The sequence below is a fragment of the Melanerpes formicivorus genome, unplaced genomic scaffold, assembly GCF_026170545.1.
Source record: "Melanerpes formicivorus ecotype bairdi unplaced genomic scaffold, bMelFor1.0.p_v2 SCAF_48, whole genome shotgun sequence".
Taxonomy (NCBI): Eukaryota; Metazoa; Chordata; class Aves; order Piciformes; family Picidae; genus Melanerpes; species Melanerpes formicivorus.
In genome coordinates this window covers 3,258,233-3,285,267 of record NW_027142400.1, presented here as the reverse complement: position 1 = coordinate 3,285,267, position 27,035 = coordinate 3,258,233, and the positions used below count along the sequence as shown (strand labels likewise).

General features: G+C 42.3%; 1 protein-coding gene and 1 long non-coding RNA gene across 4 annotated transcripts in view; one reads left to right on the top strand and one right to left on the bottom strand.

Moving 5' to 3' along the window:
• The first annotated feature begins 99 nt into the window (after window positions 1–99).
• BAG5 (BAG cochaperone 5) lies at window positions 100–5,483 on the top strand. Of its 3 annotated transcripts, XM_068160203.1 has the most exons (3): window positions 541–565; window positions 824–1,808; window positions 2,515–5,483. In XM_068160203.1, exons 2-3 carry the CDS (start codon window positions 852–854, stop codon window positions 2,515–2,517), a joined length of 960 nt encoding a protein of 319 aa, XP_068016304.1. In that variant the 5' UTR covers window positions 541–565; window positions 824–851; the 3' UTR covers window positions 2,518–5,483. The 3 variants fall into 3 exon arrangements, with proteins under 3 accessions (XP_068016302.1, XP_068016303.1, XP_068016304.1); XM_068160201.1 differs by lacking the exon at window positions 541–565 and adding an exon at window positions 100–206 and having other exon boundaries at window positions 824–5,483; XM_068160202.1 differs by lacking the exon at window positions 541–565 and adding an exon at window positions 151–249 and having other exon boundaries at window positions 824–5,483.
• Window positions 5,484–7,552: 2,069 nt separating this feature from the next.
• LOC137452082 (uncharacterized) overlaps window positions 7,553–27,035 on the bottom strand; it is a 31,323-nt gene continuing 11,840 nt past the window's right edge. Inside the window, exons 5-6 of the long non-coding RNA XR_010989962.1 lie at window positions 16,374–16,593; window positions 7,553–9,171 (exon numbers count right to left, since the gene is read on the bottom strand). This is a non-coding gene — a long non-coding RNA (uncharacterized lncRNA). The remainder of the gene's footprint in view (window positions 9,172–16,373; window positions 16,594–27,035) is intronic.

The following is a 27,035-nucleotide window of genomic DNA, read 5'->3' as shown; positions in this document are numbered from 1 at the left end:
CACGAAGGCGGGGCCGCTCGGAGCGCAGCGCAGAGCCGCGGCGCGGTCGTGGGCGGTGCTGAGAAAGGGGCCGCGTCCCTGGGCCGCGCCTCCCTCCGCCACTGACCGGCCGCGGGGCGGGGCTTCCCGGGTTCGCAGCTGCTCGGCCCGTGGCGCAGCGCTGCGCCGGGCCGGCCAGCGGGTACCTCAGCCGCGGTGGCCGGCAGGTAAGGCAGCCGGAGCAGGGCGGGCTGGATAGAAGCATTACGGGTGAGGGCTGAAGGAAGCTGCTGGGGGTGGGTCTTTCATTGGGTACTAACGGGTTGCCCCAGGGTGTGCCCTCCGAGCTTCGTTGGGGCCCCGTGTCCGTGGCAGGGAGGACAGGGCGTTGCTGCCTTGAAGTCGCGGGGGGGAGCCGCCGCGGGAGGCGAGTGATGAAGGGGGAGCGTCGGCTCCGGGGCCTGTGTCGGGGAAGCAGCCCAGCCCTGGGGCTGAGGCACTCCAAGGGCGGCCGAGTTCTGCCGCTGTTTTTCCCCTGGGCCGTCGGTGTGCGGTTTGTTCTGCGATGCCTTCAGCTACAGAGCAGGTGGGGAAGGGAGGGCTAAAGGTTGTAAGCAAACGCTGAGCTGGTCGTGGGATAACTAAAGCAACACCTCTGCAGACTGAGCGGTAGAAAGGTGTGAAATAGAGGAATCGCTATGAAATACCAGACAGTGGATTTATTCCTATTGCTAATGATATTTAAAATAGCTGCAGTCTGAAGTGTTTCAGGATACCTTGACAATTGTGATGTGCTTGCATAGCACTTCGTTAATTGCAAGTCTTGTTAACACTTTCCTTGCAGTTCCTCTGAAACTGGGAGAAAGAAGAGAATGGATATGGGTAACCAACACCCATCCATAAAACGGTTGCATGAAATACAGAAAGAAGTCAAAGAGATTGAACAGCAAGTGGCTGTCTTCAGTGGTCTGTCTACTGATCAAGATTACAAGAAATTAGAAAGGAGTCTCACAAAACAACTTTTTGAAATAGATTCTGTCGACACTGAAGGAAAGGGGGACATTCAGCAAGCCAGAAAGCGGGCTGCTCAGGAAACCGAGAGGCTGCTTAAGGAGCTGGAACAAAATGCAAACCATCCACGCAGACTAGAAATAGAGGCTATATTCAAGGAGGCACAGTCACTTGTGGAACGTGAGATTACACCTTTTTACAAAGGAGGTAACAGTATAAGTGATGAATTTGAAGAAGGTATCCAAGACATTATATTGAGGCTTACTCAGGTGAAAACTGGAGGGAAAGTTTCTTTGCGTAAAGCAAGATACCGCACTCTGACCAAAGTATGTGCTGTTCAGGAGATTATAGAAAGCTGTGTGAAGCAGCAGCTGTCCCTGCCACTCTCTAATGATGTGCATCCTTCTGTCTCCAAAATTAACTCTGTAATGTGTGATGTGAACAAAGCAAGAGGGACTCTTATTGCGCTTCTGATGGGAGTAAGTAGTAATGATACCTGCAGGCACCTATCCTGTGTGCTTACCGGCCTCATTGCTGATTTGGATGCTTTAGATGTCTGTGGCCGCACAGAAATAAGAAATTACAGAAAGGAAGTGGTGGAAGAGATCAATAAATTGCAGAAGTACCTAGACTTGGAAGAAGAAGGAAATTCTACTCATGCTTATGATTTGGCACAGAATCAGTCCATTCTGAAAATAGAGGAGATCCGCAAGAAAATGAAGGAAGTCAACTCTTTACTTTTAAAAACAGAGAATGCTTCTGATTTGTATTTGGGATCCAAAGCAGAGCTGCAAGGATTAATTTCCCGCTTAGATGAGGTGAGTCCTGGAAAAAACCCCTGTATTAGAGAAGCCAGAAGAAGAGCAGTGATAGAAATTCAAACTCTTATAACGTATATTGATTTGAAGGAAGCACTTGAAAAAAGGCAAATGTATGCTGAGCAAACTGCTGCTGAACATCAGTCTCATAAAGCAGTTTGGAATGTTCTTGGAAACTTGTCTCAAATTCAGCAGGAGGTCATTTCATTTGATGGAAACAGAATGGATAAAAACTACATGAGACTGGAAGAACTTCTTACAAAACAGCTTCTAGCACTTGATGCTGTTGATCCACAAGGTGATGAGAGGTGTAAGGCTGCCAGGAAGCAAGCAGTAAAACTCGCACAGAATATTCTTTACTACCTGGACATGAAAACAGATGAATGGGAATACTGAAACAGCCATGGCCTAACACAGAATAACATTTCTTCCTTTGGCACTTTATCCAGATCATTAGCACACAGTAAAAGTGGTGTGTTCTGTGCTTGCTTAAATCGTGGAGATTGCATAAGCAGTTGACTTGGGTATATGTCTGCTATCCCACGCAGTCATCCACTTGCCATGGCAACTGTCAGTACACCATCAGCAATTCTGGTCATTGCTATAAGCAAAGAAATGTGATTCTCTGAAAGAGTAGTTAAATACTTGATCAAATGGCTTCTTTTTCTTTTTTTTTTTTCCTTTCTGTTTTAATACACTTGTTCAGTGAATGCAGGTTTTTCAAAGATGCAGAAGCTTCCTCATGGTACAGTACTGGCAAGTCTATTTGAAGAAGACTGGACATGAAAATTAGTATTCAGGCATGAGGCTCCATCCAGCAACTTCACAGCAGTCTGGATACACTCTTTAATGTGCTGTTATGACAAAGCGTTAAGGGCAAAAAACCTGTTGGCTTTTGGGTTGTACTTGTTTCATTCCATCCCTCACACTTTCTGAGGAGTGTTCAGATTTGTGAGCAAATGGAGCCATAGTGACAGCTGCAAATCAGCATTTATGTAGGCAGAGCCAGTTATGTCTGTTTTTCATAATAACTGAGCCCTTTTTGCAAAAACAGGTCTTTTGTTGGTGGAAACTCTGAAATTATTGCTTTAAGGTACTGAGAGTTGGGGAGGAAAACCTGTGTGTAGGTAGCAACCAGATAATTAGGATTTTGAGGATTTCACACTGCCATCCATAAACCTGTAAAAACTGCACTGAACTTTATTTAGTGGCTGCTTGTGTGTCTTTTTAAACTCTTGTTAGGCCTGAATTGACTTGTCTTCACATTTGGTGAACAGAATTCACTTTGAAGTGGATGAGCATTTTGGAATTATTTTTGTAAAATTAGGTAGCTGGCTGTAAAGATGTCTCTAGCGATGCAAGTGAGCGTTAGATATTTCTGGTGGCTTCAAGCATGTCTTGGAAAAGACAAATGTCTCGCAACTCACCACCCTGTTGTTATAGTGACTTCGTAAATAATCTTGCTGGTACTGTTGTGTGCACCTACCTTTTCATTTGTGGCTGCTAGTGCCAATCACATTTCTGCTATGGCATGTTTGTTGGGTTGGCTTTTTCTTTTTTTTTTTTTGGTTTGGAAAGGATGACATTAAAGTCAATTCATTATAAAAATACAATTATGGATACTTTGCACTTAGCTCTTTCATGTTGAATTAATGATTCCTGTTCTTTAGATGATGATTTGCACCACTTCAAAGAGTAAAAACTATTTGGGATGTTAAGTATTTTTAGATCTATTTTTGACTGCCTTGGGAAGACAATACTGTCTGTGAGAGACAAGTGCCTTTATGACACCACCAACTTACATCGTAGTATGGAGACATAGGAACTGTTCATTGGCAGCTCGATTTGTAATCTCTGCAAACTGGATTTCTCACATGTATATATAATCCTACTGTAATAAATGTCAAATTACCTTAAAATGATGGGTGACAAGTGTTCTATGGACTCCTGAGTATTGAACTTGGGAAACAGGGATTCATCTTAAAAAAGGAATGCATTGATGTGGACATGGGGGATTTGGGGTAAGTCCTCTGTGCCTATTGCTACTAGAAAGAGAGAATGTTTGCTTCATAACATGCTCTGAGATGTCAGTGGAAGGCTGTGTAACTTCCGAGTGTGAATAAATTTTGTTTGTGATTGTACAGGTGATTGCTTTGCAAAAACTGATCCATTCCGTCAATCAAGTACAGTGCCTAAAGCACCATTTGGCACTGACACAAATGTTAGTTGGAGGATTCTCTGCTCTTTCAGAGATAATAACCTCACTGGATTTATCTCTCCTTATCTCTAAAAATCATTACCCCTGTTTAAGATTCTACTCTATATTTAGATATTAATATTTAGATGCTAATATTCTAACACAGAATATTAATAATGTTATGCACCGGAGTGATTTTACTCATTTCAAGCTTTCTACACATTTAAACTGCAACTTCTGATTTGCACTTACATTTTTAGGAAATAGAGAATTTGATAATGTCATGATATTAATAATTTTTCTTTAGTATTACTGTCAGGTTTGCAGTGGTAACTTGTATTTTGTTATAGCAGTTTAGTGTCCATGTTCTTTGAAGGTTACCTGAAGCGTAATAAATGTTCGAACCTCTCACACAAAGATGAGTAAGCATAGTTTCAGATCTGTTCTATTTTAAATTTGTATGTGTTTTAGATTTTTTTTTTTAATGAACTGTTAGGCCTGTGTCTCTAAGAAGGCAAATGTGTAAGTCAGTGTAATATTGAGTAGAGTTCAGTGGCAAGCTATTATGTAGATTAAGCTTTTCCCCCCCACATTGTTCTTTAGTCTGATAAATTTGGATTTTATGTTACATTCCTAATCTGGAATGGGATTAAGTCAGAGGTTTTGCATGATTTAAAGTAATGAAATATATTTAACCAAAATATAATGCACAGATTTCTCAAAATCTTACTTTTCTGTTGAAGAATGTAATTTTCTGGTTTTAATATCCAAAGACTTGGGGACACTCAACTTCTCTTTCCAATAATGGCAAGCTAAAATAATCAGAAAAATCTAAATGGACCAAATTGCAAAAGTCTGCAATTTAGTACTATATTGAAGTATAGTAACTTTTCTGTGTGCTGTGTAATCTACCTTAGAGCAAAAGAAGTGACTGGATATTTGGGGGAGAGGTAATCCTACATCTTCATTCCTGTTTGTTAATTGCAGGAGGGTGTAGGGGGTGTGTTAAACTAGTTTTCTTTATTTGATTTGATTTTGTTGCTCTCCACTTAAAGTGGTTTCTCCCTCTTACCAGTTTGGAGGAAATGTTTGTTACAGCCAATTCCTACTTTTTCATTTTAACAGAAATTAGTGTACATATTCTTTATGGTGTATATGTCTTGATTTATTGCTGTGTAGGATAAGGTATTAATGTAAAAATTCAAGATTAAATATTGCAGTGGTTTAGTCTTGATTATTAATAAAAACACATCAGCACCTTTTACTAGGTATTCATTTGAATGTTATGCCCTGCTGCCTTTCTCTCTTTAGTTTTGAATGTGAGTTATCAGAATGTAAATGATTTTTGTCTTGGAGAAAGTGTTTTTATTAAGCATATAGACATAAAGCTCTCTCTCCTTTCTTTTTCTTTTCCCCTCCTTTAAAACTTTGCGTTTTTTCACTGCTGTATTTATGAAAATAAAGTTGTGTGGAAACCACGCCTACCTCTACTTGCCAAATCTGGTGCCTGTTGGTTTTCTGTACATTCTGCATTGCATTACAACCGTCACATCAGTTGTTGCTTTCATTCTTCAGCTGGGGCAGTTCAAAGGGGCTTGCCACTTTTCAGCGAACTGTGCTGCCTTAATACATGAGCTTACAAAATGGATGGTAGGAAGTCTTCCTGTGCAAAGTCACTGTGCATTAAAGAACCTTTAGTGGGAGTTAAGGTAATCTCGTTTGAAACTGTGGAGGAGGCATGTTGACATAAGTGTTCTGATGGCTCTGTGTTTTCTCGAGATGAAGTGAGCCAAGTGCTCACTGCTGATGGAAATCAGAAACTTTCTTTCTGCCCAGAAAGCTGCTGCCTTTGTGCAATTTCTGCTGCTGGGCCAGCTCCCGTGGTCTGATTTAATCCGATACAATGGCAGAGAAAGCAAATATAACAGGCACAGAGGAGGGCGTTTCTGTGGGTTTGGTGACTCAAACGGCCTTGTAGAAAGACACGTGCACCAAAGCTACAGCAAAATGAATGGGTGGGTCTTGCAGCCCTGGGTTAGGGAACAAATGTTAAAAGATTATCAGTAGTAGTAATTCACAAGCTCAACCCTTCCACATAGTTAAATATCTGAAGGAAAAACAACTCCTACAGACAAGTAGGAATTTGCTGCTTTAGTAATGGAATGTAGTGAAGGCACTGCAAATAAATCGTGTATGGAAAGTAAACCAATTGTTTTCACTTGCTCTGTTATGTTACATAGTAAGTGTGCATTCAAGAAATTAAAAGAAAGTAGTCATGTTGAGAATCTGGAAAAGTCTCACCCAGAAACATCAGATAAGAAGTAAGGCCTATAAAGGCTGACTGTTCTAGGGGTAACAAATTCACTCTATGTTCCTTCTCTCTCTTTTAACAATATAGCTTATTTGAAGGAAATGCCTTCTTCAAAGACCAGTAAATCATTTGGGCAGTGGCCCTAGATGTTGCTCAGCCAGTTGCTGACCTGTTTGTCTTGATCATCTGTCAAGGGAGAGATTCTGCCTTGGTGAGAATTTTTGTGTGTGTATTTGGGACAGGCAGATTTTGGCGTGTGAACTGGAAAACTGTATTTTATTTCCATATAGGTGTATCCTCTCCTTGGGAGAATTCTCAGCTGAGAATTTGAAAGAATAGGAGTGAACTTGTGGATTGAAGGCCTGGGGAGGGGTGGCAGTTAAGCTGTGTGCCAGCAGGACACATTTAAATGGTAGGATCTGGGAAAAGCATTCCTGCTAGAGTCACAACCAAATGTTTCAGAGCTGACATTTTCAGTGAGGTCTGCACCTATGTCCCTGTTGCTAATGAGCTTTCATTGAGAAAGTGGATTCTTGGGGGGAATTCCCTGAAATACAGTCAGGCTCTGTTTTAGATGAAGCTGAGAAATTATGTTTAAAGCTTTTGCTGAGCCACAGTGGGGCATGTACTAGTTGTTGGCTGGTCTGCATATCATTCTATTTTGCTACGTAAAACAATTATGTACATTATGCTTTCAGTTATATTAGTAGGCATGTACATATCATCTGAAAGCTGTTTCTTAACTGAAGAAGCCAAGGATGAGGTGTGCTTTTGTGAGGACTTTGCACAGCACTTACCCTTTCTTTCTGCAGCATTTGGTTCTGGTGACTGCCAGATGAATGCATGAGTTGTGCTGCCTGACAGCTCAAAAATAATGAGAAACCCTTTCTCTGTCTGCAAACTCTTCCTACAGGACATAAATTGTAGCAGCTTGCCATTAGAAATGGAAAAGTACAATGAGTTTCCTAATTGGGCCATTTCTCTGCAATTAGTTTTGCCAGACAAACTTCTGCCCCACAGGAGTTCCTTGTGGAACCTGTATTTCAGGCAGCTAATCAAAAGCATCTCATGAGGGAAGAAACACAATGATGCAGGACCTTGTCCTTAAGGTCCTATCTTACTTAGCTCCCCAACTGTATCAACTCTGGAACTGATAACACAAAACCAAATTTGTGAACATGACTATTGAGAGGTTGATAAGCCAAATCAAAACCTCAGAGAAGTAGACAAGAAAGGCTGGAGGAAAATAAACCAAAACAAAATAGTGAAGTTGTCAAGTGTTGTTTGACTGACTTTTATGGCATAAGAAAAACTAACAAAGCAAAGCTCCCTTTTGCATTGGAATAAGTTTACACCCTGTAGTTCAACATTGTTCTCCACCCTAAGTATCCCTCCTGGGCACAGTGTAACCTCCTACTGATGGGGGGGGTTAGCTTTGGTGTGCCTTTGGGCAAGAGCCACCCATCTCTAGGGTGAGACATGACAAAATGCCAACTTTTTATCTTCCAGGTGCTCCCTGTTAATACTATATGAAAAGGAGGTTTGAAGTGTTCTGCCATCTATGGTTATTAATGATTGGCCCCTGCTCACTTTCAGACATCTAGTAAAAGCCAGATTTTCCAGAATATTCAGCATCCCAAAGTTCCAGCTGTGACAAGTAAGGCCATGCCACAGAAAGGAGCCCGTCCTCAGACCCACACATCCTGACATTTCTTGTCACAGACAACCATGGGATCAGCCTTGCAGCTAATTAAACTATAATTAAGATGGCTTTGCCTCATTCCTACAGTAAAAGGTTGTTCCAAAGCATCAGTGCTGTGAGGATTGTGTAACCTTCTAATTTCCAGCATAAACATTCATGAGAAGCTTTTCTTCTCTGCTAGCCTGTAGTCTAGAATATGTTTATGCTTTCAAGCCATAGCTGAACTGCCTCTCAGCTCCTGTTTTGCTTGGCTAATGAGCAAATACACGCAAATAAGCTGAGCTCCTTTGAAGATCTCTACTCTCTGAACCCAAAGCAAATCCTTAATAGTACTTTTTTTTCCAGGAGTTTTTCCAGTACCAAATCCATTTAAGGCTAAACTTTCTAGCCTGAAGTAGAGATTCAGGTACATTGTCTGATGCTTTGTTTCAAAGGAAGTCTAAAAAAATAATATCACATCTGTAGAAATGCAATTGTAGACAGCTGAACTATGTATTTTTAATACTTTATGGCATCATCTTGATGCCCAGCCTGCTTTGCTGTTTGGATATTTTAACAATATTTATGAGTCACCTGTCAAAAGGGCGTGGAAAAGTTTTCAACCTCTGTTAGTTTTTTGGGTTTTTTTGCATCAACAATGTGTGTAGTTTGAAGGAATGACCTTTGAATGTTTTTTAGATCAGAAGCTATTAATTGATCATTTTGCTTGGCTGGAAGGATGAGTTAATTTAGGCAAATGCAATAGTATCCAAATTAGATTAAAAGCTTCTCCAGGGAAAGTCCACCCCAGTTCATGGCAAAGGTGTTTGAAATCATCAGTTGAAACAGCAGACTGCTTGTGGCCTTAGTGCAAAGGGGCATTTTACATTGATACAACATATACATGTGCTTTGAATTTTTACTTATTAGAGTACTAAACTCAATAAAAAGTATCTAATAACCTACAAAATGTCTCTCTAAGCATCTATACACAAACAAACATTCACATGGTGCATGTGCTGTGGTTTCCAACCACCTTCAAATTATAAACTCAGAAAAATACATATGGCAGATTAAAGTAACTGAAAGTAGTTGCCTTTTGAGAGCCAGGGAATTGCCAGGAGCTGCCAGGGATCCTTGCCAGTCTGCAGAATGCAAGTTTTAAGGTGGATTCCTGAAAGGGTTAAATAAGTTTAATAAGTTTAGAGCAACAAGAGCAAATAATATTAAAAAAAAAAACAAACCTGAAATGCAGTAAACCCAGAGGCTGCTTTACAAAGCCTCATTCCAACACAGTGTTTTAGAATATTTCTCAGCATACCAGTTTCCAGAGCAGAAGCCAATTTACTGTCTCTTTTATTTCTACAGAGCTATTGGGTTTCTGATGGATTTAGTCTCTGCCTTTTGTTATAAACCTTTAGGTAAGTTTTGTGGTAAATTTCTTAATTTCTGTTTCTGTTCTGTCTTGTTCTTCCCAAGCACAAGCTGCGTCCCAAGTTATTAATTCTATTGTGGACACCATTTCCACCACTGGTGGCTGAATTCTTTCTCTGCTCTGGTGGTAACCTTAAAGCTCATGTTCAGGATGCATTTTGTTACTTGCTTTGGCAGAAATTAATTTCATTCACTTGCTCAGACCTGGGGACCTGCAAAACCTACGTGGATGCCACATGAGCTCCTGTGTCATGCATTTGTGGACCCAAGGCTCTGGTAGTTGTGAAGAAGCTATTTAGATTTAGATACAAGACACCTGGAAGGGATTTTATTAGCTTCATTCCTGGTACAGTAAAAGAGGATGTTAGGAGGTTATGACAACAGAAAAAAAAAACCAGGAGAGGATAGAATAGCCAACACAGTGACCCAAAAATACTGCTGCTGATATACTCAACTGGTAGAAGAAGTTGGAGGACAAGATGAGGAATGGGATATGGCACTGGAAGTCAGAATGACAGCAGGGCAGGACAATATTCAGGCTCTGCCAGGAGTCCAGATCACCCTACAAGTCTGGTGATGAGGCAGGTCTGAGTCAGGAACTCAGCCAGCAGACTGGGGTCAAGGACCCAATCAGACAGTTCAAATAATCAAGGGATCAAATAATCAAGGGATTAGTCAAACATGATGATGGTTTAGATGAGTTTTGCTATCAATTATTAAGCAGCTAAGAATCACTGAAGAGTTTGTAATGCAAAAATTCAGGGATCAAGTCAGCAAAAGGAAAAATCATGGGAACTTTGCTTTTGATTTCCGCTCCTAAGGCTGCATTCCTATAAATTCAGTGAGCTGTTCAGCAAGCTCAGTTGCTGAACATCTCAGAGACCTGAGTATGGTAAAGGTCTGGACTTCCTGTAACTGCATTTTCTAATCATATGATTCAAAAATAGACACATACCAGCACATCCACCCGTTTATGACACAATTGCATTCCCACTTGCTTACTATGTGATGATGCTATATAGGATGATGCTATATGACTGAATACTAGCAGATGCAATACTTAGTACAAGGTTAATTGATCTTGACTCACAGAAGCTGCACAGAACTTCATGTGGAAATCTGAGTGGTCACTGCGGTATGATTTTCAGTTTCGGCATCACCTCACAGAGAGCTTTCTGGAGTATTTCTGTACATCCAGCCCTGTGATATGGCTACAGAGAAAATGAAGATGTTCCTACAATTCATTACAGACATTATCTCCAGTGCAGAAAGGGAAACATTACTGTCATTGCACAGGGCAGTGGGGAAATCCCCTTTGAAATATCATAGGCACTTCTGGTCCACCGAGGGAGGCTAAGTGACTACCAGAGGTACAAGACAGACTAGGAAAATGAAGAGCCTGCTTTAGTGGAAGATATTAGAAAAGCTGGGTTTTGTAGCTTAGCAAAATGAAAGCTGAGAGGAAAAAAAACACGATTTCTGTCTCTAAATAGCAGGGTATTATCAAAGATGAAAAAGCAATTACTTCAGCTAATAGATAGTGTGGGCAGAAATACAAATGGATATAAATTAGCCAGCCTAGGAATGAAAAGACAGTTTCTGAAGGAAACTGTGTGATCTGTTGCCTTGACTTTATTACCCCAAAGATACCTTTGAGGCCTTGCATAACATTTCTAATTCTTCTGTGGATATGCTAGTATGCCACATATTTCTGTTTAGCTTACTCTTCCTTGGAAGTTAGTGCAACATCCACTTTAGAGTAGCTGTAACGTTCTCTTAATTTCTTACAGACAAGCAGCTATGCTATGATGGTCATGTGGTTAAGTAGAGCCATGAAAGTGCCCTCAAAACTTAGGAAGTGCAGTTTAACTTGGAACACGCCTGGCATGTCTGGCAGACACTGAGTCCCAGAATCAGCCTGGAAAGAATTGAAGGGGATCATCTCATAAAACCTTTGCATTTAAAGAGGATTAATATCAATAGATTATTAATGACCAATACATGTGTAACCTTCTCAGAGAATCCACATGCTCTGCAGGTAGCCTATTCTAGGTCTTCATCGCTTCTATAATTAGCAAGTTTTCCCTAACAACTTGATGTTTCATCTAAAGATTTAAATAACACTGATTATTTTATTGTTTTCTTGCTCTATTGTCATGAATCTGGAGAGTAATTAAGTAATAAATATTATTCATATAAAATTGCTGTTTCCTCTGCTAGCCCTTTAGCATTTGCTTTTATAGATTAATCGTCTGAACAGCTTCAGTATTCCATCACAGAGCAACATCACATGTTATTTAGCTTTCTGTTGCTCCCAAAGATGTTCACCATGGGCCTATTTCTTGAAGTACTATTCCCAAGAATGGACACAACGCTACAGCTGGAGAGTCATTAGCTATTAGTAGCATGGCATAATTGCCTTTCATATTTTAGCTATTACAGTCCTATAAGTACAGGCAAGAACACCTTCCTTGCGAGAGCATCACACGATTGACTCATGTTCAGTGTATCATCCTGCATAAGCCTGGACCTGTCACTGACTTCTGCCTCCAGCCTGCCTGCAGCTAGGGTGAGAGCTCCTGTTTACTGTGCTGAGCAGAACCTCCTGCCTGCACCATGGCTCCACGTGTCAGCCATGGCTGATCACTTCTGTCTGTGATTCACTGACCATGGCTGTGCCAACTGCCAAGCAGCCCCCTGAGAAGATGACTGCATCTATTGCATCCTGGAGCTGTGCATGCCGCCACATCATGTGAATGAAGGTGCCAAATGGCTCCTGCACAGCCAGGCATTAACTTCATGGATGCTTGAAAAGCACCCAGATCCTTTTTTGTTCCTCTCCTGATCCTGTGATCTTCTGAAAGTTCAGCAGGCAGAAAGGATGCAGACTGAAACTTCTCTTCCCTGAATTATCAAGACTGGCAACTGAGGGGAAAGTCTTTAACCAGAGCAGGAGGCATATTTGAGCTACTCAGTCTGAAACCTCCAGAAGAGGCATCATTCAGAGAAAGTTCCCCGATATTTGTGTAGACAAAGTACTGCTCAGAAGGTTCTAATAGAGCACTTTAAAAGATCTCCATGCTCAATAAAACACATTGAAATCTTGGTTCTTTTCATGTTGCTGAGCATTCTCATGATTCACACACCTTTCCTTACATGTTCAGCTGCTGAAAATAGGAGTGCTGCCTGCTTTATAGAGTTAGTCTCCTTGTGTGCTCTTTTATAGGCTTGTGTAGCTCACTGACAATGAACATATTCTATTCCACATAACCTGGATTAAGGTAGACAATGCATTGCATCACTGACATTAATGACTGAGAGGCTGTGTTTTAAGGTGAAGCTTTCTCTGTGTGGTCTGTATTTCTGATCTGTGTACTGGCATGGAAGGGAATAATATTTCAAAGTAAGAAGATACATGTGGGTGGCAACTAATACCACAAGCCTGGGAAAATCTTGGTTTGATATCTGACCCTTGAGTTGCCGATTCCTGGGTTAGTGATTAGATCTTTCTATGTATTGATTCAATTCCCAGCACAGTGAGGAGTTAGACTGATGACAGTGGGGAGTAGGGTAGATGGCTGTGCGTGACTTGAGTACCTATCTCAGTCTGAACACATGATTTGACTTCAGTGGTTCACCTTGGCTTCAACCCTAGGTGCATCTGGATGGAAGCACTGCAAAGGTAAGTCACCACAACCAACAGCAGAGTAACCTTCCCAAAGAGTAAGGCAGTTTGCAGGTTACTGACTCTATTTAATATGATTTTTTAATATAAATATTGAGATGTTATTTTGCTTTCTCCAAGGCCTTTCCATGAGATGATCACCCTTCTGTACAAACAGCTGCACCACAATCTCTGCTTGTGATTGTCAACCTTAGCTTAAACTCAGCCTCCCTCTCTCAGATGAAGTCACCCTTTAAGGCAAAGCTCCTTCCCTGGTGGGTTCCCACCTCCCACGGGAGTGTAAGACCACTGACCCAACTGGGGGAACCAGCTAACACACGGGTATAAGGCAATTGTAGCTTTTTGGGCAACTCTTATGGATAAAGCTACCCCTTTCTCATGTCAAAGGGTTAAACACTTCATTTCTTTGCAACAGGCACTTAGATATTTCCTGCCATTGTATAAGACGCTGGGTGTGTTGAAAATGTTTGTAGTCTTTGTGGACCATTGTTGTTTCATTAAAGATAGCAGATCACTCTCTGCTGAATGTTATCTCAGTGCTCCTCCTCCCTGTGGGTGGAAAAAGCACCTCTGGAAACACCTAGCAGTCTCTCATTCCACTCCTTGATTTTCTTTCTGATTTGATACTTGCTGTGACTTTTTAATCTCACCAAGAGGCTTTGAAGCCTAAAACAACTTGCTCCCTTAATTTTAGGGTTATTGCAGTGTGATAGAAATAAGTTTCATCTAGGAAGGAAGGGTGTGGGACAGTACCAGCTTTCTATTTCTGAAGACTGCTCCAGATCCTTACTCCCCACCATGCACAGCTGCCGCCTTGTAGAGTGTGAGAAATTAATTTTTTTCCATTCTCTACATACTCATTTTGTTTGATGTGCTCATGTGCCAGACTTGTACCTAGTCCCCTAAATCTCATGAGGATCTTGAAAGAAACAGGACACCACCTAATCTGCTGTTTTCTATATATAACTGGAGTGCACAACACACTTCCTAAAATAAGCTGCAGTACTTAGTGGCTACTGTATTGTCATGGGGTGTGGAGTAGGAAAGCAGAGTTCCTCAGCTTTTGAGAGGCCTTTTTTGGCTAACCTGACTTGTCACTTTTCTAACTGAATGCAGCAGAACTTTGCCTTTCCGTGTTGGCTTCAGCTTTTTACAAAACATCCAGAAGAACAAAAGAAGTGTAGTTTAAAGGCATTGTGGCGGTGGAGGAAGGCAGAGTGATTATTGCTGGTAGCTTTGTAGGGCACAGGATTCAGCTCCGTCCTTTAGATAGACAACTCAGCTCTGACTTCCATCTTGCAACACATGGTTCTCCAAAGCTATCAGGAACGTAATCTTGCAAAATCTTCAACCCCTGCTCACTTCAAGTGGCCTGACCTGTGCAGAGGGGGAGGACTTCTCAAGATCTCAGGTAGTGACAGGACTAGGGGGAATGGAATGAAGCTGGAGGTGAGGAGATTCAGGCTAGATGTGAGGAGGAGGTTCTTCACCATCAGAGTGGTGAAACCCTGGAATGGGTTGTCCAGGGAGGTGGTCGAGGCCCTGTCCCTGGGGGTGTTTAAGAGCAGGCTGGATGAGGCTCTGTCCAGCCTGATCTAGTGTGGGGTGTCCCTGCCCATGGCAGGGGGGTTGGAACTAGATGATCCGTGTGGTCCCTTCCAACCCTGAATGAAACTATGAAACTATGAAACTATGACAGCCTGCCTGCTTATAGTGCCAAAAAAGCATTGGCAGATGTTTATAGGATGCTGTCATGTCTTCAGTCACTGGTGTTAAATTTCTGAAGATGTGAGGCTGTGAGATGTCTAATTAACTGCTCAGATAGGACACCATGTCTTCTCTCATTGAGTGCCCAGTGAAGAAAAGATTGATTTTTGCAAGAATGAAACTGTAAAATGAAGGTAGAGGAATGTATCTGCATTTTTCAGACTGAGATTTCTTAAATACAACTCATCAACATAAATGCTGTCATGTAGGACATTTTTTAAAAGCTCTTCACAAAAGTTCATAGTAGGAGAAGCACTATAAAACTCAGTGAGCAAGAGGAGGCTTAGGTTAATAGAGTTCCTTTCAAAAAATATCATGAGACTAATGCTTAGTCATCTCTTTTTTTTGTCTCAGTTGTTTCTGGCTGCAGAATTGCAAATGCTGTAACTTTAGCCAGCAAAGTAATTTGTATGTGCAAATCTATGCACAGGTGACAGCAGGAATGACAAGATGCTAACTGCATTACAGCTTGCTTAGAAGAGAAAATGCTGCCTGGGACTGTGAGTTTCCCCTCAGGGTCAATATAACCTGAAGACCCAACCAAATTCCCTTTACCAATGATAAAACAATAGAAGATTTACCTTTCAAGAACAACAGAAAATGAATATAAGCACGGGTAAACCAGCAATAGGCCATAGGAACTCTTAATGAAAGATTTGATCCAAGTGCTCGATGTGCACTTGTAAAAGACGTTGTGCTGACCTGTTCCATTCCTGCTGGTTTAGCATATGGAGAAGGGCAGCACTCCCAAGAATTTATTTCCATCTTGTTTTTATAGTAGCCTAAGCAAATTAAGGCAATTTCATGCCCTTGGTCCCTGCGATAGGCAGTGGGCCACACCCAGGGCAGCTTTCCAGATCCTTGGTTGCTCTAATCATTGGTAAACAGCTCCACAGCTGCCAGACATGAGTGCAGACCCTTCACCCGAAAACATCTGGAGTGGAGTGTCAGCTCATTCCCAGACACAGAGGTTAGCCGCAGGGTAGGTACCTCCTCGTGCCCTCACAGGGACCAGAGTGAACACACAACAGTGCTGCACTGCTTGGCACTTTGTGGGTCACTACCTGGTGGCCCTAGCTATTGAGAACACCACTTTGTAGAAACCCTCTCCATAAACTCATCCAGTCACCTCTCAAAATGGGTTATTTTTGCTCCCAGCATCACATTCTTGAACCTCCCAGCTAGCCACAGTCTTACAGTGTCTCACCTAAGATTGCTCACAACCAGCTGTAATAAAATATGTATTTTATATATTTTACATTTAATAGTTCTGGCAGTGGTATCTTCAGACACCACCAGAAGCTATTTGCAAAGTATTTACAGGTTCTGTTATTCAGTTGTGAGCAATACATTCCACATGTGAAGACAGTTAAATGATTTAAGCACAAATCTGGGAATTTCCAATACAGCAATTTAAATTGGAAATAAAGGGGCTGCCATCTGAGGTTTCCCACAAAGGGGATTCTGTAGCAGATTAACCAGGTACTCACAGCTTGCTCCTCTGTCCGGTACCTTCCCACATGCTGTGACTATAATTCAAGCAGCTCTTGGCTTGGAGAGGGCTAAGGGCTCTCTCTCTTCTCTTGTGCTCTGTCGCCGGGCTGTAGGAGTGTTAGTTGCCTTGATTCAGGTGCAAGGCCCACGTGTGGTTTGTTTGCTAGGGCAGGCTCTTCAGCTGGAACTCTGGCATCCTTAGGCTCTTGCTGCTTCCTTAGTGAGAACAAAGCAAACTGCTTACCATCTTGGCTGGCTTAAATACTGTCCAAAGACAGTTAATGCCCTTTGGTAATAGAGAAACCTGATAACTGAACCTATAGCATGTGGCATATTCAAACATGGGCAGGGGCACACACAGTTCACAGCTGTGTTACAACGATAATTACACATGCTACATGTTTTCCTGGACCATGTGGACCCCAGGAAGTGTCCAGGTTTGCACATTCACAGGTACTTAGCCCATTGTCTGGGTTAGGGCATGTTCTGGGGTTTGTCTCTTCAGGACACCAGTTTAGAGACATTTGTCCTCGTGCTGGATTTGTCCTTTACCTTCAGAAGCTAAACCTACCCCCAGGTAGGTTTGTGTTTACATGGCAGTCTTCCCTGGCATGGTTTTTGCAGGGTTTCTTAGGGTACTCTCTCTTCAGACATATGGGCACATTTCACCAGCCTGGATGTGCCAAGGCTGTTACTCAATAAATAACTTTCTGTTTCTCCAAAAGTCTCTCATGTTTCTTCAGCAAGTGTTTTATCTGTGCATTAATTCATTCCTGGCTGCTTTGTCTGCTACTATTTCTGGTGTGTCTCTGTGAATTCAGGCCATGTCATGCCAGCCAGCCAAGTTGCCGTAGCTAATACATGCTGTGTCCCTATTCCCCACAGCATCCCCACTGCCCCACAAGACCCTGAACCTTGTTTCCCATTCATCCCTCTGTGACACTGATCAGGCACTGAGAGAATTAAATCCTGCCTCTTTCACAGGAGGCTGGAAAACTGCCCACTTTCTCTGGAGATGCTGAATACAAGCTGATAGGTGTGAGGGGTGCAGATGCTTTAACAGGGACATTGTTTCAAGAACCAGCCCTGCTGTGTGGAGACAGCTCCTGGGTGTTGTTTGCTGTATTTGGGTCAGTGATAAAAATAGGGCTGTACAGTACTTACTGCAGAGCATGTACTGCTGCACACATGTACCCCCACACAGCACCGCTCAATGTTAATTTCCCTTTGTTGATACTGCATTTTTCTTTCTCCACCAGTGCCCACCCTCCCTAGATCAGTATTTAATGCATGAGGATCAGATTTTTCTTCTGACCTTTGCAGCAAGCAGTGATGCATCTCTTGGTGAGGTGAATCCAAATTTAGGAGCATTTCCTTGTGAAGCAAATGACTTTTCATTTGGTACAAAGCATCTGGCCAAACAGCTGAGTGTTGCTTTCTTTATAGACATTTCTCAGAAGCGAAGAGCAGCTGGTATCCTTGTGGCGGGTAGCCTCAAACAATATAAAACTCTAGCAACTATTGATCTCTTGTAGTTAACTCCACAAATTTTGCCAGCAAGCATTGTTTTTTTAACATCCCTGAATATAAAGCGGAGAGGAGAAACAATGATTGTTCAGCTCTTGCCAGTGCTGATCTGCCTCAGGAGCAAGGCAGGACAAACGACAGCCAGGCCTGACAGCCTCTGTCTGCAAAACAATGTAAGGTCCTTTAGAATGTTCCCTCCACCTGCAAGGCAAGAGGGGGACATTCATGCTCCTGTTGTGGCATTGGTGTGGTTATGGCTCAGGGCTTAGGAGGGAAATAAAAATTCTCTCCATAGCCATAGAACTTTTTAGAGCTCTGGTTAGACGCAGCCTGGAAGCAGGCAGTCATAGGCAGATAACCACTTGTCTGTTTGTTTCCCTGAACACTCTCTGCAATTGTCATGGGTTTTTGTTCTGGGTTTTTCTGCTCTGACCAATAGGACCATTCATTTTGCAAGCTGTGGCTCCAGCTTGTAACCATGCTGTGTATTTGCAACTCTGAGTGGCAGGTAAGGGAGACTCTATGGATGGAGAGAGCAGAGCATCATTTGTGTAGCTGGGGTGGAGATGAAGCAGATGAGACCTGGCGAGCGACAGGAGAGAACAGCTCATCTTCACCCTCTGTGGTGTGCAACCAGATGAGGTCAGGAAGGAAAACCAGACTCCACTTGGATTTATCCTCATGTCTGAAATCTGAAAGCATTTACATTTTTTATGTGCTTATTTTGAGGAACAAACTAAAGGGAATTGATGCCTGTCTAAGGGGAATTGATGCCTGTCATTTCTAGATATTTGATGATTTTTTGCAAATTCACCTGCTAACAGATCATCAGGCCAAGTCTCACAGCATGGCCTTCCTTCTCAAGGACAGCAGTGGTGGCTATGGTCACAGCAGTAATCAGCTGCTAGTTTTCACTTGTGCTTCTGCATTCATTTTTGTCAGGGTACTGCCATCACCTCTCTTTTCTGAGGAGGAAACTGTGATGCTAACAGGGGAAGCAATGGGTGCAAATCAGCATGGTGTGACCTGCTGACCTTTCAGCCTGCAGAAGGTGGAGGATGCTCTGGAGGGCTGAGGCTTCCAGTGAGCTGGAGCACCAAGGCCCTGGCTCTCCTGAGGCTGTGTTATCCACAGAGGCTGCCCTGGCAGATGGCCTTTTCTGTTATTCTTCACAATGAAAAAGGAACTCAGAAGCATCAGCTCTGTGCAAAACACAAGTTTCATCCCATGCCCTGGGCTGCACCAATACATTCATGTTTGCCCTGAATCCTGCTACTAACGTTTTCTGCACTGTGTTTCACATGAGGCAGCCCAGACTGGGGTCTTTCAGGTTAAGCCCACTTTTTGTCCATTGTATTTTCCACCTTAAGAGCTGTCTATCTCCTAAGCCCCTAAGATAGAGCTTTGAAGCAATTCCTTAGGCACTGCATGCAAGCCATGTAATGTCCCCTCTGGTTCTGAGACAATTCCCTGGAATTACTAAAAAGTCTTGAATTAAACAGCAAAATCAGTGATAGACATGCCAGATGCTCTTCAGTAGCATTTTGTCAAGGTATTTAGGTTCATGAGAGTTACACCCAAGCAAGTCACCACCCTACTGTAACCCTGGTCTCTTCAACCACCTGCATTTGTCCCCTGCAATATTTCCACCTCCTTCCACAACCCTTTCAGACAGTCTGGGACTGGGTAAGAAGAGCTGCTCCAGGAGTTACCCAGGCCCTGGCAGCCTGGAATGGAAAGGACGCGTCACAAACTCTGGGTGAGCTCAACCTTGCTCTGATTGTGTGTTGGCCTGGGGGCTCCTTAGGGCCCTTGGGATACTTGAAGAAGTAGCACAAGGTGTCCATGCCTCCTGGCTTTGAACACTTTGTACATGTTATCATATCAACCACAGATCTTTCAGAACTGAAGATTAGCAGGGGGATTGTTGAAACAACTTATGAACTTCTTCTGTCAGTACATTAATACCCCTGCAGGCTGTGATTGCTTTTGCAGGCTACCTCTGACACTACCAGGTCCTGCATGGATCTCCTCCCATTTCTTTTTCAACTCCACCGAAGCCAGGGCTGTAACTTCCAGAGATGCCCTGCAGCTGTTTGCATGAGCTAATGGAAAGAAGCAAAGTCACTTATAGTCAGTCCTTGTACAGCTGGTACTTGCTTTGGCTTACGTGAAGGACACCATGTTTCAGCTGGCAGGTTTGTCTCTGGTATTGCTTTGATGAGGAGCAAACAAGGTCTCAGCAAGTCTGTGTTTGAGTGAACATGCCACCAGAAATCCCAGGGCATAGCACGATGGGCTCATTTCCTTCCATCCTTTGCCTCCAGGGCCCTATTAGAACCTCAAGATTTTTGAACAAGGTGTCAGCTGGAGGTTCTGCTGGTCACACTCTTCTCTGAGGGGATATAAAAGTGCCAGTGTATTGCCAAATGTTTCAGTGACCTTGATGAGAAAGGATGGTGACCAAGGATACTATGAAAAATTACCAGAGGTCAATGTGCCCCAGTACCTCCCAAAGATTTTTGCTAGCTAAGGAAGCTGGGCTACTCAATAGCTATTTAATTAATCTCTGAGCATGACACACAGCCCATTCATTTTCCTTGCTGGTAGCTCTACATGATGCAGCATGTCACAAGCTTGAGTCCTAGAAGATACACATTCATAGAACATGGGGAAAATAATTCTCCTCTGCTGCAGGCAAAGGGCCAGTCTTTGGTAGGCAGAGACTCTAGCTTGTGCTATGCAGGAGTCACACCAGAACACTGCAATAGACCCCCTGGTTCATGTCTATGAATAATGTCTGGCAGCACGAGAAAAAGATTAAGCAGGGTCAGTAGGATAGTCAGTGGATGCTATTAGCCTTATCTGCTCTGATCCTCTGGGACCTTGCTGAGGAGGACCCCTAGTAGCAACAGATTTGAGCAGCAGTCCAGCCTGCCATCTTCAGCAGGTGCCTGGCCACAGAGTACCTGTTGCCAAAGGATTGCTCACTCCCTCTTACACCATCATGTTGAAATCTGTGAAGTTAAGCCTTGGCTGTAAGAGGACATTGAGTGTCCATTCAGACATGTCTCAGTGTTCCTTCACAAGCTGTCTCCAAGGTTTTCAGACCATGAAGGGCATAGCAGTTAACACTGACTAGTTGTAAAATCAGGCAAATATAAAGTGAAAATTGAGCTGAAAGAGACGTTAGGTCAAGAATTTTCCAAGCTTGTCAAAACATGCAGCAGAGATCCATTGTGCAGATATAACTGTGTTCACAGGATCATGCATCCATAGGATGCAATTACAAAGCTGAAATAGGTTTGAAAATAAATGTAACATTGACCTGTAAAAAACTTTAGGAGTGTTTTCTGTGAAAGAATGTAGGGAAGAGGTCTCCTGGGAATGTATATTTTGTCCATCTCAAGTGGGCTTTAGAAAAGCAACAGAAACAACATGCAGTTTGGGCAAAGAAAAGGTCCACACAGGCTCAAGAAATACTACAGCTTGGCACAGCTGGGTGAACTGGCAATTGCTGTTAATGAAGCAGCTTTGCTTTTGGATGATTAGAAGGGGGCCAGCTCTGATGTACAGATTGAAGGAAGGTTTTGTGGAAAAGATAGCATGATGCGTAAGAAATACGCCTTGGCTGAATGGGGATTTTCAAAAGGAAAGGGTGTGCTATACAGTCCCCAAACTGTTTTGTCAGCTGGATTTGAGGTATTGCATTTGCTTAAAGGTAATGGGAGTCTTTGGGAGTTTGCTGAAATGTGGGTCAACCTCAGATGCTAGAGGAGCTTCCTAAGAGGTGGTGATGCAGGACTTGACATGATCACTGCATGACTCAGTGACTTTTTAGCTGTTGATGCAGCCTTCCCATGGAAAGAGAGACAATGTTAAAATAGTTTTATGATGGTCAGAATGCAAGGGTGGGATGGGTTTCCTGTCCATGAAAAGACACAAAACCTTGTCTGCATCATGGAGTCAGGAAAGCCAAAGAATAACTTGAGTTGGAAGGGACTCCTGGAGGTCATCTAGTCCAATTTCCTGCTCCAAACAGGCCTGACATTGAAGTTTTTTAAGGTGCTCAGAGTATTTTCCAGTTGAGGTTTCATTATCTCCAGAGATGGAAAGTCCACCTGTTTCTGGGCCTCTGCTCTAGTGTCTCACTACTGTCATAGTGAAATATTGTTTTATTATATATAAGGTTCGGTATCTGTATTCCTCTGATACACCCAGCCTGTAAGAACACTATTGCTTCTGTTTTTATTAGGGAGTATGAGATTCTAGAGCAATTAGTGTTTTAACCTCAAGGAGCCTTACATAAAATTAAATTGTCTTTGATGTTGGCTTCCTATAAATGGTACCCTAATGAATACTTATTTTGCATACTTGTCAGCTTCATGCCCTAGTAAAGGAATAGGAGAGACTGTTTCAAAGATTAGATATAGTTATTTAAAAAACAATTATGAAACTCTTCCTTGGTTCCTTTTGGGAAAGATAAAAGCATGACTTGCTGTATCTAAGTATTGCCTGCAGTTTCTCTTGAGAACCAGAGACACCTAGAAACACAAAACACTATTTCATCATTCTTATTTTATATTCTGGCAGCTTGAACAGCCTCTGCAGCTGTTCTGCAGTCATCTGTTCAAGCTAGAAAGCCAAACTCAGGCTGCATTATGTCTAAACAGGTACTGGTACATGGTAAAGTTGACCCCCTCTACACGAATATCAGACAGAATAAGGTCTTTTTCTTATAAAAGTCATCCAGAATTGTGTCTCTGGAAGGGGCCTCTGGACAGCCCCTCTCCAGAAAGCAAGGTCATGCTTGCTGTCCTCCATGTGGAAGATAAAACACTCTTCTTCCTTGCTGTCAAATCCTGCAGTTGAATGCAAGGGAAGGTGAGAGCAAGGCCCTGTGCTCACCAGAGTGGATGAGGCATCCAAGGACATGATCGTGTCTGACTCCTACACAGATTGCTGAAGAGGCTGGTTTCCTGTGTTGGCAGAGATCAGGCAAAAATCTCGTGTTTCCTCTGCAGCATCATAAAGAAGAATCCAGGCTGCAGCTCAGTGGAGGTTACCTGGCTCCAACAAATACTCCCAGAAGGAGTCATCCTAATTTCCAAATATGGGGACATTTTAGAAGGCAGAATGGAGTATTAACTGAGGGTGGCTCTATTAATCTGCAAAATGTGGATTTTGAAAGTGTCTTTTGCAGTCCATAGACCTCTGTTTGTCTGAAACTTGGAGATAACTCCTTCCTGTTGGAGAATGATCTGAAGCAGTGGATGATCTCCCAGGCCTATCCTCCCCAGACAGGTGTCCCCCCATCTCACGTCAATCTCTGACCCACTAAGCCCCACTGAGTGCCACAGCATGCCCCCAAATAGACACACTGAGATGAAGATCCATAGCAGACCAGCCTGCTTTATCAAACTGACGATAGCAGGTAGGAATGTAACAGCGAAGGTATCTCTTCCTGAGCAAGTGAGCATTTGTAATTTAAGCAGGACTTTTTCTCTTAGCTTAGGATGGATAGCCCTGTTAAATTTTGGAGGTAGCTGGGTGAGAGGAAAGCAAAGCTTAGCCATCAGGTGGCAGTCTGAGCATGCGGTTCAGCAGAGACATCACTCAAATGTTCCTGGGTTGGAGGAAATTCCTTCAATTCAGTAATATGACATAAGCTTCATGAGTTGTGATTCATTTCAGGTTAACACCCTTTTTTTATTTCTGCAAAATTAATCATCCAGCCGTATTTATAGCATTGTTTTAAAATACAGGACTCCTAGAAGAGAAGTACAGCAGCTCCATGTTTTCTTGATGTTTCTTGATCTAAATATGTACTGTGTGGCTTAATATTTTTGATAAAGCAGAATAATCCCACTCTTTGTTCTCTCTGGTAAACTCGCATCTGGCAAACTGGCATCTCTTCTGAATTTGTTTCTGTCTTTGTTTTAGTCACCTACCACCAAGCTGATCTCAAAATAGGAACCTGAATTAATGGACTCCAGGTTTCTAACATAAATCCCTTCTTAACCTTTTCAGCCATTTAACAGTTTTTTGCAGTCCCTGCTATTGTTCTGCATGAGGTTTCACGTGGCAAGAAATGCACTTGACTGCTTTTGCCTTTTTTTTCCTCTTTTTTTTGGGGGGTGTGTGTGTGTGACAAATCTAAATAAAACCATATTTAAAGTGACTTTTTGGTTCATTCCTTGATTTAATTTTTTGTAGCCGGGTGTCTTCTAGTTTGATATACAAGCAGTAGTTTATTACTAGCGTGCTGATTCTACATTGTTGCCTTGGTAGGAAAAAAAATGTAGTTATGGTAATTGAAGGGTGAAATTAAAGGGCTCGTCGTTAGCACCGCAGAACAGCACTGCAGACCATAAAATCACTGTTCTGCTGCTTGAAGCCAGAATTTTGTAACTGGGAGAGAGATCAGGCTCTGCAGCGCATGGGCAAACACTACTGACCCCCAGAAGAGAGTGAAGCTGAGTGGGTTTTGCACAAAACTCTCTCTTCTTGCCAAGCATATTTGTAAAACCTAATTTTTTAACCTTTGTAACCAATCCATCTCTGAAAACAATTTAAGTTCTTACTCCTGCATCATCTGACCCTGACCGTCAGTGTATTCCCTACCATTCACATCTCCCATCCCCAGAGGCCTGAACAAAGACGAGCTTGTTACTAGGAAAAGCATGAGCTCATCCATTGTAATCACCAGGCGGCTTTAGCTGCTGCTCCAAAGGAGGTTTTGTGGCAATTTCTGAATGCCTTCAGACAAGCCAGTGCTGCATAAACTTTGGTTGAATTTTCAGGGAGCAAAACTGAGTGGATTAAGTCCTTGTATCTGCTGTAAGAATAGATTTTCTGAATCCAGGAAAACCCTGGTTATTCAGATAATACAGTTGTATTTCAGCTCCAAACACAGGACAGAGTAGAGGCTCTGGGAAGCAAGGGCCCAGCAGAGTGTTCAGAGTAACAAATAACATAATCCTTTGATCCTTTGACATTTGGGGCTTCAGGGAAACAAAGGTGAGAAAATAAGAAATGCAAATGAGTAGTTTTTGAAAGTGCAAAGAAAAGTACTTGTTGAAGCTTAAGCTTGCCAAAAATAGCAGTGAAACAACTGCCTTTTATGCAGATTAGTTACAATCACATGTAATTGCATTTTAAAAAATTGGATTCACTGTAGCTTTCAATTTAGAGACCTGCTTGAGGTCCTTATAGGTCTATAGTCTCTCCTCTTGCTGTGTCTCAGAAGTACAAAACTTAACTAAAATGATAGCCCCATGCTGTCTTTCTGTTGTCTTGTACGTTAAAGAACAGACTAACTTCTGAATTTTTAGTATTACATAATCTGACTAAGTTATATAATCAAGTTAAGAAGGAAGTTTGATTCTGAAGCTCAAGAAGAGGTTCAAGAAATCCTCACGTTTGATTGCAATTTGCAGTGGGATTTGGGGGACTTGCTTTTCTCGTCTATGTATAATTTTTCCCAGCTAATAAAGTTTATATTCTTGGCACCACAGTCCACTGGTGACAGAGAAGGGACTGCTATAGCTTGTCTGGGATTTCCTACATGTGACTTGTCTCCATTAGTGGAGAGAAGTAGGAGGAGTCCATGCAATTTCCCCCTTTTTTTTTGTAATTAGTTATTAAAACTTCCCTATGACTGAGATGACAAATATGTCACAGATGCTAAGGGTCTTCACACATTTCTTATTTCAGTTTCATAATTTGAACCTGACTTTGAATGTAAAAATTAGGAGTGCAGACTCTCCTGTTAATGTTGTGAGGGCAGTAATCTCTTTACATAACATGGGGAAATGGCATAATTCTGGCAGACCAACAGAAGCTCAGTGGGGAGTGAAGCATTCAGACCCTTACCTATTGTTGCTCTGACTCATCCCACCCAAGTAATTTTTGCTACTCGTTTTAAAATATAATATAATTCTGGTTTGTGGTTAGTTTGGGTTTTTTTGCCCCAGCCACACAGCTATGGCAATGAGTGCAGGTTTTATTCAACTAATGCATTAATTATCCCTACATTAACAAGAAAGAACAATACTAGAATGGCAGATGAAATGGAAAATAGAGGTATAGCAGGTTAACCCTAACTCGTGACCTTTTAAGACCTGTGGGTTAGCTCTGTGCTAAACAATATAATAACGTGGAATTCCCTGGCTTCAGCAGAGACATACTCAGGTTTGTTTCCTCTAAAGCACAAAGCATTTTCTGGTGAAGAAAAAGGAAAATCTTTCATATGCCAGGCTGGTGAGCAGTTTGTATTCTCCCAGTAAGACAGATACGTATAACTGACTGTCCTTTCTTTCCCTGACATTATATGCTATATTTCCAACACAGAGAAGAACACCAAAATTATTAAATCTTGTAGTACTCGGGAATGTAAACAACAGCTTGTAATATTACCGGCTTACAGGTGGCACAGAGGAAGAGAAGCACAGGGGGATTATGTGACTCGCCAGGCATCATAAAATGAAGGTCTGTCAGGGCCCAGAGATATCCTTTCTCACAGGCTCATGTTTTAATCCTTCGTCTTTCTCTCTTTCCATTAAGTTAAAATATGTTTCCCTAATCCACAGTATTTAAGGTATTTTTCAGGTCAATCTTGAATTACTGATATTCTCTGAAGCTTTCACGGAAAAAAAGTAGAATGTGATCACCTGGTGTTCCAGAATATTTTAGCTAATGCCATTATTTTTTGAATACTGTAAACATTACAGGGAAGAGCAGAGAGATGGCATCATTTTGTGTTATGCTGCGTTGAGGAACAACGTTTTGCAGAGTCACAGATTGCAGGGATGCAGCTTGCTGGTCCTGTCTCTTTTACTAAAGCATCCCTCCGTGTGTGAATACTGATCATCACAGTACGTTAAGTGGCTCAGAATGCCTGCCTTATGCAGTGAAATTCGCCATTCCCTTTGCGTCGCTGCCGCCGCCCGTGAGTCCCTCTGCAGCGCTGCCTGTGCCCTCGTTCTGTCACCAGCCGCCACTAGGTGATCTTCAAACACCTTCCTCGTCACCCTGCTTCCGAAGGGAGGATGTCTATGGCCAACAAAATTTTGCACAGAGATGCTATTCATGAAAATATTTTTGCAGGCGCCGCTTTGCAGCCCGCGAGC